Raw genomic sequence first — 18,737 nt, forward strand, 5'->3', positions numbered from 1 at the left:
CCGAGCGGCTCCCCCCGGACACCAGAGCCGCGGCCATCGGCACGGCCAGCGCTCCACCCCAGCCTGACCCCCACGGAGCCACTCGGGCTACAGGCGGCACAGGGCTCGGAGGGGCAGGGCTGGCTTTAGGAGAGCAGGAGGGCCAGCGGAGCCACCAGGATTTTGAGCACCCGGCTCTGGAAGCAGCATCTCCTGGTCTTGGGGGTGGTCCTCAGCCGGGACCCCCGGGGTGGGACATGGCACCAAAGCTGAACTGCACCAGCCTAACCTGCAGCTGGACAGTGGGAAGCAGCACAGCCTGACTGGAGAGCTGCAGCCACGCCAGCTCTGCCCAGGAGACCTTGGTTCTTGTCTACATGTGGAGTTACCTCTGGAAAGGGGTTTTGCATGACCCACCGAAAGAGACTTACCTGCTCTCTTCATTGCAGAAGCAGCTAAGAAACAGGCACTTTTCCCCTGGGAACAGCTCTGCCCTGCTTATTGCAGCTGCCCATGGTTGTTCCCTGCTCTGAGCCTGGCATTCCCAGCTGGTGGGCACAGGCCGTTTCTCACAGAGCTTTACAGACAATGGGTGGGCAGCACACATTTTTCTCTCTCTTTCTTTTTTTTTTTTTTTTTTTGTATGAACTGTTCCATACCATCTCATTAAAAACAAATGTATGGCATATTCTACATAGACACCACAGCTTCAGCATGTTTGGTGGTCATCACAGCCCTACACAAATCCCAGAAACCCGTGGGGACAGGGTGTGGGTGGAGAGACTGCAGACACAGCTGTGGTGGCCCCAAGGCAGCAGGGTAGTACAGCAGCAAGGCAGAACCTTTCCCTGGTCACCCTGGGAGCCTCCTGCACCCCTCCAGGCCCCCAGAGTGGCTCGTCACACCGAGATGTCACCAGATGTCACCTCCTTCAGGACAGGGGCTCTCCTCGCTCACTGCCTGACAAGCAGCAGTGCCCATTCATGCCCTGCCACGTGCCTGCCACAGGGAGCTGGGGGCTCCTCTCCAGGGCCACCACAGCACCCACTCCCACAGCCACCACTGCGGGCCTGGACTCCTGGGCAGCTGCTGCAAAGAGCAGTTGGATGGGAAAGGGCTTACACCAGGTCTGTTCCTTCCCTGCACAGCAAGCACCCACAAATGTGCTCCAGGCGTGCTAGGGATGCTGTCCTTCTTGCCACCCGTGTCACCTGACACTAAGGGAACAGTACCAGCCCCGGCCAGGTCCTGGTGGGGACCTTTCAAGACCTTAGAGCTCCTGCTGCGAGGTTTTGCCGTGCTACAGGCAGTGTTAGAGCAAAGAGGAGAGGAACCACTGCAGTCCTGGAAGTAAAACTGGAGAAGATTTCAGACTTCAGAGGCAGTGACCTTATCAGAGCCAGCAGCAGCCAAGGAAGATGAAGGCAGGACAGAGGGGAAAGGGGCTGCTGTCAAGGCTGAGGAGCCAGGAGCTGCTTGCAGATGGAGGAGCCACTGGCTCAGGGCACCCCCTGGGCCGGCACAGCTCCCCAGCTCCACGTGCCTGCCCACAGTGCCTGCCCTCCTGGGGCACCACTCTCAAGGATGACCTCCCTGTCAGAAAGGATTAACAGCCCCATGTCCACTGAGCTGAAACAGGACACACAAATACACATTGCTCTGCTGCAGATGAGCCATGCTTGGTTTCAGGTGCATTAATCCACAATAAACACGGTCCTGTGGAGATACCTGCACTGAGAGAGTGAGGACATGAGTTATACCTGGCTTAGTTGGCTCACTGAGTTTGTGCACAGGTGGTAACTGGAGGGAATGGGACAGGGGTGAGAACTGGATTATTCCTTAAACTGAGAAATACGAGCAAAGGTTTGCCTGACTCAAAACACACACCAGGAACAGCTTCCTTCTTTTTTTGCAGCAAAGCAGACCCTAAGCAAACCTACCTGTTTCTGGGCTCCAACATGGGGTTAAGCAAATTCCATTTCATGCTCTGACAGAGATAATGACTCATGGCCCTTCAGCAAGAGAAAAATCCCCAGGAAGAGCAGCTGCCTTAGCTTCCAACTTCTTCAGCCATGTGCTGGGCACAGCAGATGAAAATAGGTCAGCAAAAGCAAACAGTGAGCTGAGGCCAGAGGATCCAACCAGCAGTGGAGCAGCTGTGAGAGGAGCCATCTCTCACTTGCAGCTGAGCAGCATCCTACTGCCATCCTGATACAGCTCCACAGAGCCCAGCTGTCCTCCTGCCCAATCCCGTCCGCCCCTGTGAGCACAAACTGGAGCCATCAGGGCTTGTTCTCTTACAGGAAGATACAACGGGAGAAAATTCCCGAGTGGTGCTCTGCAGCCAGGGGTGTCCAGCAGACCCACATCCCACCCACATCCCATCTGGGGCTTCACAAGCCCCAGATCTGCAGCCAAATTCCTCACAGGCAGGGGGACAGGAGCTGGGAAGGGGCCTGAACTCTCTCCATGACACTCCTTACAGACGTCAGAAACACCCCAGTGCAGGCTGAGGTAACCCTGGATCTCCCCCAAACGCTGTGGTGGGCAGGGACACACACCTTGCACAGCATCACACACGTGCCCTCCCCTGACTCACGGCATAGGACAGAGCAGGCTGGTGGCTACTCCTTCGAGTGTACCCAGACAGCGATGACCTCATCCTACAAAAGAGTAGGAAAATCAGCCCTGGATTTACAGCAGCTGTTTGCAATTGGGATTGGCCACAAAAGGAGGCTGGCCTGAGTTGGCTTACACGTAGCAAGAGACTGGCACATCCCAGGCTGGGCATAGCAGTGGCCACGGCCAGGAGCCACAGGCTCCGAGTGTGTTAAGAGGTGTGTGAGGTGTGTGACCCATCTCTGACACAGCAAAGGACCAGTACCACAGTTCTGCTTGGTTTCATGCACACCTCAAACTCAGGCTCCTCAGAGTATTTTCCAGGATGCTTTTTCTGCTGAAAAAGCCCAGTGGCACTGTGAGCACAGAAATCCTGGGCTCTCACAAGCCTCTGCTTGCAGGGGAGAGGGCTGAGGGCAGCCTAATGCAGCACATTCTTTTGTGCTAAGCTGAGTCTCAAGAGCAAGCAGAGAAGGAGCATCAAACACCGTGTGCCAAACACTCCATCACCCGCTGGGCCCTCGCTGAGGGGGGATTGCTGCTCCTGTCCCCCCGGGCACTGAGGAGCTCCCCCACCCCTCGGCACAGGCTGTTCCCCCACGCCACCTCTGCCTGCCCTTGACAGGAGCCTTTACACCTCCTGTCCCTCGGCCGGCAGTCCCTGTCCCTCTGTCACTGTCCCGGGACATCAGCCACGCGTGCAGCTCCTCAGCAGCGCCTGCTGCACTCTGGAGTGGCCCCACTCGGACGCCACCAAGCCCGTTTCTGCTGTAAATACCCGCAGGAAATGCCATCAGCCTTCCTGCTTTGCTTGCTGCTGCTGCTGCCTCCGATTTTGGGAGCCCTGGCACCCCGCCTTTCCCCAGGCAGGCCCCTCCTGGCAGCAGAGGAGGGCTGGGCTCTGAGCCCTGTCTTTAGACCTCTTTGGCTCCTCCGGGGCCAGGCAGCTGCCGCTGTCCTTCCCCCCAGTGCCACCGGGAGCAGAGCCTGCCTGGCACGGGGATGTGCACGGGTGCTCCCGCAGCTCTCCTCGAGGAGAGGCTGTGGCCACCGTGGCAGGAGCCGCTAGCCTCACTGGAGGCCAGCGTTGCACCAAGGCTTGGCCTCTCTCAGGCAGCAGGGAGAGGGACAGGGAGCTGCGGGGGAAGCCCCGCACCGGCGGCACCGACAAAGCCCGCGGCTGCTCCTGCTTGGCTGCCTCGGCCAGCAGCGCCTTGCTTTAGCCCCTGGCAGCGGGGCTGGAGCCTGCTGCCACCTCCTCCTGCCCGCCCCGAGGGACACAATATCGCTTCCAAAGCTGGCAGGAGGCTCCCTGGCAAAGGCAGCAAGCCCAGCCCGGCTGCCCCTGCAGGCAGCGGGATGTGGGAGCTGGGCCAGAGCCAGGGCAGAGCCCCGGGCTGGCCGCCGTGGCCAGGAGCCGGCAGGGAGGTGGTGGCAGCGGCTGCTCCCTCCCGGGAGGGCTGGCTGCCCGTGCCAGCAGCAGATGCCACCCCACAGCCCCCGTCCGCCAGCGCCAGCCCCGCAGCCTGGCCACAGCCACACACAAAACTTGGGTTTGGGGCAGCTCGGCTCCAGCCGGCGCCAAGACAATCCCCAAACCACAGGCACGGGTTGGGCACGGTTAGAGGTGAAAGCAAAGCCAGCCGCTGGAACTGGCTGGGGTGACATTTGCCTCTCTAAGGGAAACACACCATTGCTCTGGGAACCCAGCCAGGTCAGTGATGTTCCCATCTCATTTACAACTAGACCAGTTCAGTTTTTGTGCTGTAAGAGCCTCTGTGCTCAGCGGTGCCACTACAGAGACGAAGCTGCTACTAAACGAGATCATGGTGAATCTCCGGCACAAGCATCTCCCAGCTTAGGAACAGCAAAACCTCTGTAGTTTAAACATGAATTTTACGAGAGAAAGGCAAAGGTGAAGCTTCTGTAAGTGCCAGAAAATTTCATCACTATGTGGGTGGTGAGTCACTGGCACAGGCTGCCCAGAGAAGCTGTGGCTGCCCCATCCGCGGCTGCCCCATCCGTGGAAGTGTTGGAAAGGTGTCCCTGTCCCTGGCAGAGGGGTTGGAACGATGTGATCTTTAAGGTCCCTCCCAACCCAAACCATTCTATGACTCTGTAAGATCAAGCTGGCAAACCAGCTCCGCGCACTCACCCAGGAGCGCTGGGCTCTCACCCCGCCCGAGGAACCAACCCTCCAGCGGTGAACACGGGACTGCTCACACTGCAAGGCTCTCACAGCAGCTGCCCAGGTGGCGCTGGGCAGTTTCCCCCTGCATTTTTCCTTTGCTGCTCATTGTTAAAAGAGCTGGAGATGACCAAGTGTGGCATTCTTCATGCTGCTGTGCACTCAAGGCCAGTATTTCTCCTTCAAGAGCAGTATGTACCTAGGAATTACCACACATCCCCTCCAAGGAATCGATCTTCTTAAGCCACTTCATTCAAACCACATTAGTACTCTGCACTCCTGGAAATCAGCCTGGAGAATTTCAGCTTGGGCATTCCAGGCAGATACAGCAGCACTGTGCAGCAGGAGGGTTTGGTTCAAACAAGATGCTTTGATGCCACACAGGAGGCAGGGGTAAAAAAAAAGAGAAAAGGAAAAAGAGCTCAGTTTTGCAGGGAAGCCTTTAACAGCTTCAACTAAACCAGTCAGCTCTTCTGTCCTAATCATGTGCTTCATTTATTTCCAGCTCCTTAAAGTTAGGCAGTGGCCTCAGACACTCACCTTGACTGCAGCACTTTAACCCATACTCGGGATACTCAGCAATGAAGCAAGTGATTCTTGGGAGAGGGCAGAGCACAGACACAGCTACACACAGAGGAGGCAGGACATACACTTTTATCCTGCCCAGACAACTTTTAAGTATCACTCTGCTTTCTGGAAACAGAATAGACCCAATTCATATTCAAATGTGGCAGCTACTTTTAGTGCAATTTGTGTGAAATATGATACCAACATTCTCCACGTTCCTTGAATTTGCTTTTCATTAAAATAATAATAATAACAACAGTAATAATAATCCATCCCAAGACATCCATCAAGCTGTCAAGGTCATTAACAGGAGCTGTCTCTCTTACAAGTCACTGCTGAACACTCACCTTGAGTGAGGAACTGGTAAAAAGCACAGCTCAGCTGTGGATACCCAGACCTGGTGTAAGCCAACAGAAGAGCAGGATTAGGGGTATCCTTCCCAGGCTTTCCCAGATGTTTGCTGACAGCCAGGGAACAGCAGAAGGCCCCACTGGGCACAGGCTGTTCTGGCCACCACCAGCCCCTCTCCCTCCCCAGTCAAGCCCCACTCATGCCAGCCCCTAAGCCTGCACACCATGAGGAGATGATCAATCCTTTACCTGGATACAGGATGGGAGGAGGCATTTCCTCTGCACCAGGAATTCAAGCCCAGGCCTCCTGAACTTCTTGAACTTCACCTAAAATTTTGCCCACAACCACTAAAGTCTCCAGCAATGACCCTCTTTTCCCCCCAGCTCTTGTTCTTTGCACCCCTGTCCCCTCTTGCCCACAGAGTACAGAAAGACCCAAACTAGACAATAATCCATTTGGTTCTTTTATTAGCAGAAGTTAAGAATACAGCAAGTAATAAGATCCCATCTTATATGGAACCATCACCAGAGCCCCCAGCCATCAAAACCCCAGAATGTGCTTCATTGCTTCCAACAGTAAGCAATTGTTAAAAAGAAATATACTGAACAAGGCCACTATTTAATGGGGAAGGAAAGAAGCTGTAGGTCCTAACTATTCTATGGCAATAACCTGCACACAGAGCAAGCAAGCCTCTGACTGCTGAGAGTAAGGCATTCAGGTGCCAACCTGGGAAGAGTTCTCAGCAAAAGCTACAGAAAAGTGCACAGCTAGGTTGTTTTTATTGGAACACACAAACTTCTTGAACGGAGAGACTGACTGGGTTAAGAATAGCAGGTGGAGTACTGTGTTTTTGTAATAGTTCTGTGCTGTATAGGACCAGGTTACAATCACCCTTCGAGGAGTGAACGTGGGATGATCCAGGATGGAGACTGCTGCTTCTGCTGGTACTGTTCAGAGGTATCCCAAAGCACCTTCCAGCCAGCTCTGGTTGTGATATGTACCACGCTTCGCTCACACACCAGCCTTGGCTGGGATGCCAGCGCTACTGGCCTTTACATCCAAGGTAATACTGCTCTTTCCTTCATTTAAATACCACAGACCTGGGATCAACTACTTCCAGCCCTGCAGGCATCCAGTGAGGGATCCTACTGAGAACACATCCCTCTAACCTGCAGACTGCTGCAGCACCTCCTTCTGCACTGACCTTGCTCTCAGAGGCTTTACTCCACTCAAGGGGTGAAGCCTTAATACCCACTCAGCTTCAGGAGGCCATTCTGCTTCTACCTGACTCCATTAGACAAAGTAACTCCCCAAAACACACTGTGACATCCAGGGGATGGGAAGATCTTTGCAATCCACCTCTTTATCTTGAAGGATAAAAACTGAAACTTGAGGGAATCTAAAAAAAAAAAAACCAAAACCCAACAACAAAAAAACCAACCCTGCACAACAACCAACCACCCTTTTCCTTCCTTCCCTGTGAAATACTGCATCATGGTGTGAGCTGTTTAACTCATCTGTGAGAGAGGTAATTGCTCTGAATTTCCAGCTAAAGCCTCCAAGCAATACCTGTGCCATAACAAACAAAATGTTCAAGTTTCACCTTACGACTCCAAAGATTCTCCTTCAAGTCTGGCTTCTGACTGGGCTCCAAAGCTCAAGCTACATCAATTACACAGGAGAAGGGTATTTGCCTCCCCTTATATAGGAGGTGTGTCTGCTCCACAGCAATCCAGCTGAACTCTCAGGTCTAGGCTTAAGAAATACCAGCAGTCCCATTGCAAAAGCACAGATGGAAAGCAGACCTAAGGACAAAAAAAAAAAAAAAAAAAGAAAGAAAAAAGGAAAAAAAAAGAAAAAGAAGGAACTGCACTGGGCTGGTTAGGGATCTATTCCTCCTAAAAAAACCCCCTCAAACTGCCTTGGCATACGGAGCCTGACACACAGGATGGTGATGCCAGTGCCTGTTAACTGGAGCACACAGCTTCCTCTTTCCAGTCCATCTTAACCCCACCTCTGCTTCCCCTCACATGCTCAACTATTTTCTGACAAGTCTATTACCATCATCCTCAGACCAAACAAAGCTTGCAAATGGCAACCATCCTCTCCCTGGGGGCCTTTGGGTGTAGGCAGGCACTGATGGAGTTGGACTGTTTGCCATTCATGTGCAGTTATCCCACCACGCTGCAGTTCCTAGGGTGAGACCCAAACCAACCAACTGTAGGATCCATGATCCCAAACTGCCCACTCCACCCGGGCTGGGAAGGCAGCTGTCCCACACACTCAGGCAGGGAGCAGATGCACCTGCCCAGCTACTGGAGCAAATCCATTTGCCCACACTGTGACCTGAATGACACCGTGATTAATCCAGCCTTCACAACCCTCGTGTACATGTCCTGAACCTACTCCAGGTGCTGGCCAGGACCCCACATTGCCCAGGGCATGCTGGCCACCAGGAAAATCTACAGGGCCAACGTGCTTCACTCCTGGGAATTTTACCTGGTCCTCCTGCAGTCGTTTGTTTTGTGCAAAATTGAAACAGTGTGTGGTACTTGCATGTTGCATTCTTTACAAAAACCCTTTTCCCCCCACCCATTGTTTAAAACATTTATATAAATTTTATTTAAACAGAAAGTTAGAAATCTTATTTACAATTTGTTTTTCTCCCAAAAGAGCATCTAAAATCAACGCCCAAACCCTCCAAGAGGATATAAATTTAACCTTGACTTTTTTTTTCTTTTTTTTTTAAAAAAAAAGGAAACTGCTAAGCTATCCCTCCCCAATTCTACAAATAAATATGGCATTGAACAGAAGCCGATTTGGAAAGGGTCCTCTGTAGCTCAATCTGTAGATCCCAAGAATAAATTAGGTTTTCAGAATTTCCTGGTCTTCAAATTGATTTATTCCATTGCTTGAGGTATAGAATTTATCTTGGTTAGTCAGAATCCCCATGAAGCTCCATGCCTCATCAGCTGAAACTTGGATTCTTCTTAGGTATTCCTTTTGCTGAGCCTGGATGCTTGGCCCGTGCCGGCGGCTCTCTTTTGGTTGTGACCTTGGGCTGAAGGCTGCTCCTACTGCACCCCCTCCTCCTCTGTGCAGCCCCCTCCGACCGTGAAGCGGAACTCCTGCAGGTTGGAGACTCCGTGGAAGTGCACGAAAGCGCCAGCCACGACGAACACGTGGAACAGCTGATGGGAGTGGAACTGCGGGAAGGAAACGCTTCTGTTCAGCCCCGGGGCCCCCCTGGCCCTCAGCAGCCCCACATTCAGCTGAAGTACACAGTAACACAGAGCAGTGCCTCACACCACGAGCTGCAGAGCTCTCCAAGCTGTGTGTTAAAGCCCACCCCTCTACTGTCTTCAGCAAAAGCATCCAATTCTCCGCACACACACATCCCCCCCTTCCCTTCAGAGTCATCTGAACCAGCTGGTCAACCCAAAATTGTGCAACAGAAGTGTTGTAACTCATCTTTGCAAAGGGACAAGGATCATTTCAGAACCCTAGGCAAAAGGCTTAAGCAGGACACTTTTAAAATTAGTTCCTCCACAAGTCACAATGGTGGTTTATGGATAAAAAGGGTCCTCTCCTACAGATAACAGGTACAAACTCTGCTCTGGTCACAGGCATAAGTTTTACCAAGTGGATTCTGCATGCTGGTATTTTATTTCTCTACCACCAAGAAACAGAACAGAAAAACGTGGCATTACAGTAAAACCTAGAAACAACTGGATGTTCTGAATGAATGCCCAGGATGTCACTGACTGGAGCAAAGCAGAAGGAAATCCGTGAGGGAGCTACATGACAAAGCATGCCTTGTCTGAGGGAAGCCATACCAATGTGGATAATGCTCCTGAAATATTCCTACAAATGTGTATTTGCAGGCTTCATGGGAAGCTTGGAAAAGAGTTGGTGGTACACCAGTGCTTCTGGAGCTTAGCTCATTGTAGTTACAATGCTTTGGCCACTTAAACAAACCAAGCAAACTGGTGCTGTGCAAAAGCCAAACAACCAGGCCTCACTCTCACTTCTAGTCTTCTTTAGGGGTCTTAAATGATCCTAAGTGCAAGTACAGTGGCCTTCCAAAGGTACACTTCCTCTCATCTCTACTCTTGCTCCACCCAACTCCTTTCCTTACACTTCCTCAGGTATTTCTCCTCAAGCCTTCATTGATTCTTTCCCTCATACCAAGTTTCCCCCACCACCCACTTGCTCACCCCACTTTCCCTTCTTCTGGGCCAGGGATCCCCCCAAAGCCTACCATCTCTGTCTAGCATTTTCACTGGTTATACAAGATGAGGAGCCAGACAGGGGGAAGATCCCAGAGAACACACTGAACACCACTGAAATAACCATGCACTGCTCTGCATAGAAGCAAGGTAAAGACGTGTCTTTGTAGGATCCTCAACACACACACACACAAATGTTTGCAGAATTCCTTGCCCATCTGTTAAAGCTATCCAGAACTGTGCTGAGGTGAATCTGCACACCAGCAGTTACCTCAGACCAGCCAGGCTGTGACAACTTGGGAAGAGAGGCACCAGCTAAGGCAGGCTCAGAGAGCCCAGTTGTTTGGCCCCTGAAGACCTATTGCTCCTGGTGCAGCAGTTTGATACTTGCAATAAGAAAACATTGACACAACATCCTTCAGGCTCAAGGGGAACCAGCTTTCAAACTGGTCTCCTCATCCAGCCACTCAGTAGACTCACCCAGATGTCACACTTGCCAGGGAAGAATCTCTCCGGGATGCGGGCAGCATATAGTGCAGCACCAGTGATGTACAGGCATGCCATGAGTGCCAGCCAGCCTATCTGCCCCATTGTGGCTGCTTTCAGGAGCCCCTCAGAGATGACAAAGTGCAGAGTGGGAATTACCCCACTAAGACCCAGACCTAGAAATACTCCTGGGAGGTAAAGAAAATGCGGGAGAGTCAGGTTTGAACACATTGGCGGTAAAGGGAGACAATGAAAACACAAAAGGAAGGAAAACTCAGTATTTGCCAAAGCAGCAGAGAGGTGACAGCTCTTGAAGCTGGAGGTCCCCAGAAGAGATTTATTGGAAAGGAAGCTAAAGAATGCACAAACTTCCTTCATATACCAGAAGCTACTCAGTTATGTGTTCCAGCAGATCGCTGGAGTATTTCATTTACTGACGTGCCTGCCGGCTCCAGTGTACGTGAGGCCAGTTCCTGCTCTCGGCCTGTAGAGGGAACTGACACCACACAGACTGTGCCTCACTTCACCACAACCGCTCAAGAGCAAGACAAGGAGACACAACAAAGAGATTGTTTATCATATTCTGCACAAGCAGTTCTAGGAAACAGAAAAGCAGCATCTGTGCTCATCTGATCTGCCACATAAGAGAATACTGTTTATTTGTTTAGAGTTTAGCAGCAACGACGGAAAACTTGTAAAAACAGTGGGCATGGGGGGAATATTCCTGTCCCATAGAGAGATTTTAAGTTTGGAAAGCTGAACGCTCTGAAGGTACCCATAACTTGTCCAGGAAATCTAGATTTACTGTAGACAGCATGTGCAGGTTAAGAAATGAGAAATATTACTATTCAACCCAGCTGTGTGCACATTCCACAGCTACCCCCTAAAGCTCTCTTTCTTCCTACCTCGAAATGTGAAACCAAATCTGGTTTTGTTCTTTTGATGATGTGAAGAGAAAAACAGTCTTTATCTTAGCTCTGTGTTTTATCCAGGCAAATCATTCAGATTAATTCAATCATTCAATGATTTGCTGGTGTCTGAATCTAGTGTTACAAAAAAAGGACAAGCACTGCAAGTACACATACACACACCAAGCAGTCAGTCATTTTTTGAGAGAGCAAAGTTGCTAGATGCAGCTAGAAATTCTTTGCACCACCTTTCCTACTGCATGTGTTACTGTCCATTTCAGGAATGCACTTCCAGGACTTGCACCAGCCCTTATCTGTGCATCCAGTTGGGTACAATAAATACTGAAAGAAAACCCATCAAGCTCCCAATCCAAGAATATCAGGTGTCATACAATTAAGCTCTCTTAAATCTTCCCAAGGTGGTTTTTCCAAGTGACAAGTAGGAAGCAGGAAAGGAAGTCAAGAAGCAAAACACTTAACTTCAGGTCTTACCTGCCCTTACACCCCGGTATTCAGGGGTGGCAAACATGTCCCATTGTGAGACAATTATGGCTGCAATGCCCAGGACACAAATCACAATCAAGTAGATGAAGCAAGGCTGAGGGTTGCAATAGAAGGAGTAGTACAGCCATGGTACAAAGCTGCCCATTATGAGGAGTGCAATGCCAGAATAATCCAGCCTAGAAGAAAACAAAAATCAGTGTCATAAGAAATGTGAACCTTTGGAAGTCCTCACACCCACACATTCTTCTTTAGTGGACCAGCTGTCTACTTCTCACTGCAACTAAATTACTCTCACTATTGCAGCTTAGGTCCTGATGGCAACTCTTCCACCTACAGTAATGGATTACCTTGACACACAGCCAGTAAGGCCATTTTTGAGGCAGTCATCAGCAATACCTTCAGCAGCCTTTAGACCAAAGCTTTCTGAGGAAAACTCACATTTGAGTTTCAGAAGAGGAAAAAAGCAGCGCAAGAGCCCTCTAAAGACAGGGCACACAGTATGTTCTGAGAACACAGCCAAGGCAAGCACTTCAGTATGTGACATGTGTGAGTTAGTTGGGCATCAGCTTCAGTGACCACAGTGGAATAATGCTGCAATTTTTCAACCACGCTGGTTTTTTGTACACAAGTATAAAAAAAGGAAATCCACAGCCACCGCTTTTTACCACACCCTGACAAGATACTCCTGCAAAAGTGGATGGAGTTAAGTTTTCAGCAGAGGATTTTAACTGCTGGGCTACCTTAGAGGTGGTCTTGCAGATTACAGAATCCTGGGTTGCACAGTCTTAGGAAATATGAGATATTCAGCAGCCAGCCAAAAAGGAACGTGCAGTAAAACCAAAAGACCAAGACATCTTGATACACTGTGAAACTGCCTTACATAAGTTTAAGGTTCAAAGTTAGTCACAACGGCTGAAATGACAAGAAGTAACGGTGGCACTAAAATTCAAAGTCCTGCAACTAAGCTCGAGGCATATTACTTAGAGCAGCAAGATGCAAGCACAAGCCTGCCAAACAGCAGAAAATGATGGAGTTTTAAGACTCAAATGACAGCACAAAAACTCATGCTGAAACAAACTATAATTAGAAGAAGCTGCATTAAATCTCTGCTCAACTCTGTTCCAAAGTACATGCAGTCATGAAATGAACAACTCCCACACTAGGGCTCCAGGCACAAATCCCAGCCCTGTTTTCCCACCTGTTTCCTATTTGGCCTACCCTGTTCTCTAGGCACTTACTTGGAGAAGAGCCGGGAAACACCTTCTGAGTGGCAATAAACTGTGTGGAAGAGCCATGAGAAGGAGAGGCAGAGTATGGCTCCCAAGAAGAACAATCCAACGACCACTTTCTCCTGCACAGGTGCTACGAAGGACATGTTTGGCCGGAACATGTAGAAGATTCCCAGACAAAGGAAGAACACACATCCTGAAAAACAGCAAGGCAGAGAGGTGTCAAGTTCATGCATACTGAAAGCTTTTCTGTCTAAAAGCATCACCACTTCCCTTAAAGGCTCTCACAAGTTGAAACCACTCCGAGAAGCTGCAACTTAAGTGTGTTCCTGTGGCAAGAAATGGGATCCCAATTAACACCTACACACTTGGGAAAAGAAGGATCTACCAGTAATTTATCAACTATTAGGAAATGTTTATAGCATTTGTTTGTACGGTATGCCATGATTAAGGAAGTCCCATCCAACTCTGGCGGGATAAAATTAGGAGAGGTATACCAAGATGCTAATTTAACAGGTTACTAGTGGAATGATAATGCTGACCACACCACAGCCCTTTCTGTCTTGCTCTCTTTTCTTTGAGAGCAATGAAACCACTGGGTTAGATTTAGCATTCGATTAAAGCAAGCTGAGAATACCTAGGAGATGTGTCCAGATGTTGCCAGTCTCTGTGTGTATTCTGAAGATGCTCTTGAAACAAGCCCGGAAGGAAGGCATGGGTGGTCTGTGTCCATGCAGCAGGTAGTCATTGTCCTTTAGCCAGTCAGGCAGAACATCGTGGGGAATGACTCTCCATCGGCCCTCCCACACCTAGGGGTTGAAAGATTTTAGTGAAATGCAGGGAATGGAGTTCCATCAGGGCACGGAAATAGTCAGAAAACCTGACCATTAGTAAAAGTATTAGTAAAAGTGCTGGAGTTAACCTATGAGTACAGAAAACAAAAGAGAGCTGATGGGATGTCTCTGGGGAAAAGGCTTTACACTGGAAATACCATGCTAAAGTCACTGTTCCCTGTTCAAAACTGTGTCATTATGAACTGCATCATCAGAGAAAGAAATACTTCAGCATTTCATAGGACAGGAAGGCTACTGAGCTTTTTTACTGTTAATGAAGGGAAAACATCTAATTCACTTCCATGTTCTGTTATTTTACAGGTATTCTTTTCCATTTAATTGAAGAAGCCTGCAAGAACTGAGTAAGTTCTCTCCCATACATAAGTAAGCCTGTTCCTCCACCACAAGCCAACCTGACTGCCTGCTAGCATTTGGGGCAGGCTAGCAAAAGCAGCTACCCATCAGCACTAACAGGGACCAGAAAAATGTGAAAGGGCGAGAGCCCAGCAAGAAGAGTCCAACCTCTTATTCAGGTTGGCTAAAAAATGCTCCCAGGCTCACAAAACAAATGGTGACAGAGCAGTTAAGGCAACAGACTCGTGACTCTCAGTTCCATGGGACTTCTTCTTGAAAGGGAGAGAGGGGTTTGTGCACAGAGCTATTCTTGCAGCTGGCTCCACAGGAAATAAGTGTGCACAGATGTTCCCAGCACTGCTTCAGTAACACAAGACACATGGAGGCTTCAGTCTGGCAGCACTGCCAAGGACAGGGGTGGCAGGGAACTGCTTTATGTACCGGGGGTGTTTCTGCAGGGTTCCTTGGATCTGCCGGCTGGCTAGAGTTACAGGAGCAAGGCTGAAGGTTCCTGAAACACTAAGTTTAAAAAGCTACATTCTTATTTCAGTTTCAACAACAAGAGCCCAGAGTTTTTAAATCAATTCTCCATACTCGTGCATGGAAGCAAAACAAAACCATTCAGAATAACCAGCCCAGTTAAAGACTGGGTTCTTAAATACATTAAACAAGGAAATAACTGATTTAGTTCATGAACAAAAAATGTGAATTGAGGTAGAAACAGAAGGAGGGAATTCAATTTACACAATCCACCCTACAAAACATTTTAAAAGAGGCAAAGATGCATAGTTAAAATAAAATAACCAACAAAAGCAAAAAAAAAACAAACAAAAAAAAAAAAAAACCAACAAAAAAAAACCAAAACGACCCGTACACAAAAGACCACCAAGTAACTAGGGTCCCTCTGTAAAACATCAAAAATAGTTCATAAACCCAGCAGGAACCAGTGTATAAAGGGGCAGCATTCCTTTCAGCAAGAGAGGAGGGCCAGAGACTGACACAGCCCAGTGGCTCTAAAAAGTAGCAAAAATTGAGCCAAGGTCAACAATTACAAAATCTACAATGGATTTACTTACGTATGGTTTCAATACAGTATTGTTTTGAAGTCAGGGACAAAGCTTATTCTACAATAGATGCAAATGGTGCTGGAAAAGCAAAATATTTGCAAATCTGAAAAGATCTGGACAAATGACCTTGTACATCAAAGTGCCTCGAACCAGAAGGCTTTTATTCTGCTTTGCACTCACAGGTGTTTCTCAAGGGACACACCTGAGTTGCATGATCAGCTTTGGAGTCTCAGCTGTAAATCCCTATTGTTCCATGCTCTACAATTTAATCCTGTATGACAGACAGATGCTGAGGAAGTGTACTGTTGCTAGCTAGAACATGAGATGCCCATCTGGGGACAGTGAGAACCTCCTCTCCCTCACATTAGTAGTGCAGTGGCTCCAATGGAGGGAGCTGCTGCCCACTGGAGCTTCCTAGAAAAAGGAAATTACTTCAGCAGTTTCCACGTGCCCTTACCTTACACACAAACTCCTCCATTCTCTCCATAGCATGGTGGGCTTGTAGAAGAGGTGACATACCCATAAAACCTTCATCTTCTTGAGGTGGCTCATCATTGTGTTTATTATCCTCAGAACACTGGAGGGAAAAAACAGAGAAAATGCTTTATAGAAAGACAGAGAAAAGTGATGTTGTTTTCCACACAGAACTATGATTTGAGGTCCTGGCAAATAAAGAAGTCTTTCCATGTACAGCACTGAGAAAAGAATTCAAAAGAACAAGCAAAAAAATGATTACATTCTTAGGTATCTGAGAACAACTCACATGTCTAATCCATTCTGCATATGTTTCCAGCAGGTTTGGAAGCAAGCAGTGCTCCTCTAAGTCACGCTTCATTAAATCCCAGGTATGCAGTCTGAGGCTTGCAGCATACCCACCTCTAGGGAAGGATTACTCCCTATTTTATGTTTCAATGTCACTGTGCTGGTGTTAATGCCTCTATAATGTATCTGGCATTTTAGGGTAATAAAAGGTAAGTCAAGGAGAGGAATCCATTTACCTTGTTAGAAATGTTTCACCTCAATTTTCAGTCCAAATCCAAAAACCTATTCTGTTTAACTGACTCTTCTGTTCAGCTTGTAATCCAGCACTGGAATTTACTCATTAGTTTGATTTTTCAAGGTATTTCAGGAACTACTATGAAACTTCTGCCACTTAGACAAAGGCAAATTATCAAAGAAAAGCAGCAACAGGGATCAGAGTTTTAAGCAAAGTTCAAATAAAGAGAAACATCCATCTCCTCCAGGTGTACCAAGAGAATTATGAAAAGGAAAACTAAAATGATCTCCTGAGCTGGGATATCAGGCTGGTACACATCATTAATAACTTCACAGGAACAACATTTGGTAGTTTTCTGCTCCATCATGACTTACCACATCATCTGCATATTATGATACACTCTAGCTTCCCATGCAGGAGAGATGCAGGGGGCCATGGAAGTTCTACATTCCTGTTTGCTTCCTGCAATGCTCATGGCCCATCAGAGACTCTGTTCAACACTTCAGCTTCCAAGGAAAACAAATGGGAGGAAGCTAGGAAAGAGAGAAGGAGCTTTTGCACCCTTCAGACTTAATGCAGAGAGCTGCCACGCACCCTGTGACCAAGCCAAGAAAGCTCCACAGTCAGCATAGAGGGAGACTGGCCTCCTCCACATTTCCCAGAACACTTCTTCCCCTCCTATTCCCGTATCAAGGTTAACAGCTTTCAAATCAAGATGATGTATCAATAACACCATCCAAAATGGCTGAGAATATACTATATAACCTCACTTACTTTATCTACAAATTATTATCAGCAATGCAGATTAATGCCCTGAACGTTCAAGCCAGGGATGGGAGCTGGCTGTGCATGTGTCCCACATCACAGCTCTCTCCTTAGTGTAAAGCCTTATTAACTGTTTCTGCCAAGTTAACTCAATGAGCTGCTTAAAATTTTAATTTTTGAATAAAAAAGGAGACTTCTTCTAGCCTACAGTGAGCTATCCAGAGTCTTCAATATTTTTGGGGTTTTGATAGAGAAATGACATGCTAATACCTGCTTTTGTACCCAAGGCTTGCTGCAGTCACTGAAGCTTCATCTTTCAAAGAGGTCCCATCAATCAGTTCTTGACCCAATTCTGCTTACCCAGAATGCAATTTCTGGTATGTAATACACAATATATACATCCTTCAAGTTTTACATATGACCTCACATCTGTCCACACTAGGAAAACTTGATTGCATAACCAAATCTTTGTGGATAACCCATGTCCCCTGTACTGTCTGCTCACCTTCATTTATCATTCCAGTGAACAACCCCTCTGAACAATCTCTCATGTTTTACAGCAATGATTGATACATTGACCAGCTCTAAGCAGATTCTCCAGCAGAATACGACAGTATTAAATACACTCACTCTGCCTAGGTTATCCCACTAGTTCTACTCAGAAAGGCACCAGCAAGATGCAAACAGGTTTAATATCCTTCTAAAACAGGCACAATTTCTGTTAGGCATTGGAATTTTTTAAAAATTTGGTTTCATTCTGACTCAACAACATTCACTGACATTATTTCTCACACTGTCAATTTTACTGGCTTTTTCTACTAATGGAGCTCTCTGGGATTCTCAGTTTTCAGTATCATAAATAATTAACTCAAGGTCATAGAAACACAGAATGGTTTGGGTTAGAAGGCAGCTTTAAAGATCAACTAGTCTAAGTCCCCTGCTGTGGAGTCTGGATAAGATGCTCATGACAGTCTGCACAATTTAGCAACCACAGAAACCTTTGGTTTCCAAGAGCATGCTTTATGGAAAAGCAAGGCTGGCACTTAGGTTCCAGTGCGTTTGACAGAGGAAGCACTGCTGTGCCTTTCAGCTGCTCTAGAACTCCCTCCCCCAGCAGCACACAGTAACCAGCTCAAACGGGGTGAACAAGTTAGTCATCCTCAACTTACACAACTGGGTGGACTGAAGGGAAAAGGTCCCTTATGGAATCAAAGCCTGTATTCATTGCAGTCAGCCCAGTGACTCAAAGCCAAAAAATGTTCATTTCCCCCTCTGCACACACTCCCATTTCTAGAATGATGGGAAGGCTTAAATTTGAGCAGACTGTAAAGCTTGAAGAGCACAGCTATTTCTGAACTAGTCCAAAATCTTTGCATTTTGGCCACGTGCCTACAAACAAATCATTACTGAGCTTCTTTTGGTGATAAAAGGAATTCATATCATATACACAGTCCAGATTACTGCCAAAAAATGGAATTGATTTTACTATCTCCTTCCTGCCATTAAACTGCAAAATTAGCATTCAAGGGAAAAAAACTAAAGCTCAGCTTCTTAGTCCTTTTCTTGCTAAGGAGGCAAAATGAGGCCTGTTCTGGAACATCCATGCTCCCTTGACTCCCTCCTGTACCGTCTCACTGGGAAGAACAGTAAACTGTGTCTGT

At 48.0% G+C, this 18,737-nt stretch overlaps 1 protein-coding gene and 1 long non-coding RNA gene across 5 annotated transcripts in view; both read right to left on the minus strand.

Moving 5' to 3' along the window:
* Positions 1-607: 607 nt before the first annotated feature.
* On the minus strand, positions 608-2,607 carry LOC138104792 (uncharacterized). The gene is made up of 3 exons (XR_011148293.1): positions 2,541-2,607; positions 1,920-2,056; positions 608-1,712 (listed from the first exon to the last, which is right to left on the minus strand). It is a non-coding gene; the product is annotated as an uncharacterized lncRNA (long non-coding RNA).
* Positions 2,608-6,154: 3,547 nt separating this feature from the next.
* Positions 6,155-18,737, minus strand: part of ADIPOR2 (adiponectin receptor 2) — a 45,059-nt gene continuing 32,476 nt past the window's right edge. For all 4 annotated transcript variants that reach the window (XM_069003662.1, XM_069003663.1, XM_069003665.1 and 1 more), the window contains exons 3-8: positions 15,772-15,891; positions 13,698-13,869; positions 13,070-13,256; positions 11,820-12,007; positions 10,414-10,607; positions 6,155-8,910 (exon numbers count right to left, since the gene is read on the minus strand). In XM_069003662.1, coding sequence (XP_068859763.1) covers positions 8,779-8,910; positions 10,414-10,607; positions 11,820-12,007; positions 13,070-13,256; positions 13,698-13,869; positions 15,772-15,891 — 993 coding nt within the window. In that variant the 3' untranslated portion in view covers positions 6,155-8,778. The remainder of the gene's footprint in view (positions 8,911-10,413; positions 10,608-11,819; positions 12,008-13,069; positions 13,257-13,697; positions 13,870-15,771; positions 15,892-18,737) is intronic.

Source organism: Aphelocoma coerulescens, chromosome 1A, assembly GCF_041296385.1.
Source record: "Aphelocoma coerulescens isolate FSJ_1873_10779 chromosome 1A, UR_Acoe_1.0, whole genome shotgun sequence".
In the NCBI taxonomy this organism is placed as follows: Eukaryota; Metazoa; Chordata; class Aves; order Passeriformes; family Corvidae; genus Aphelocoma; species Aphelocoma coerulescens.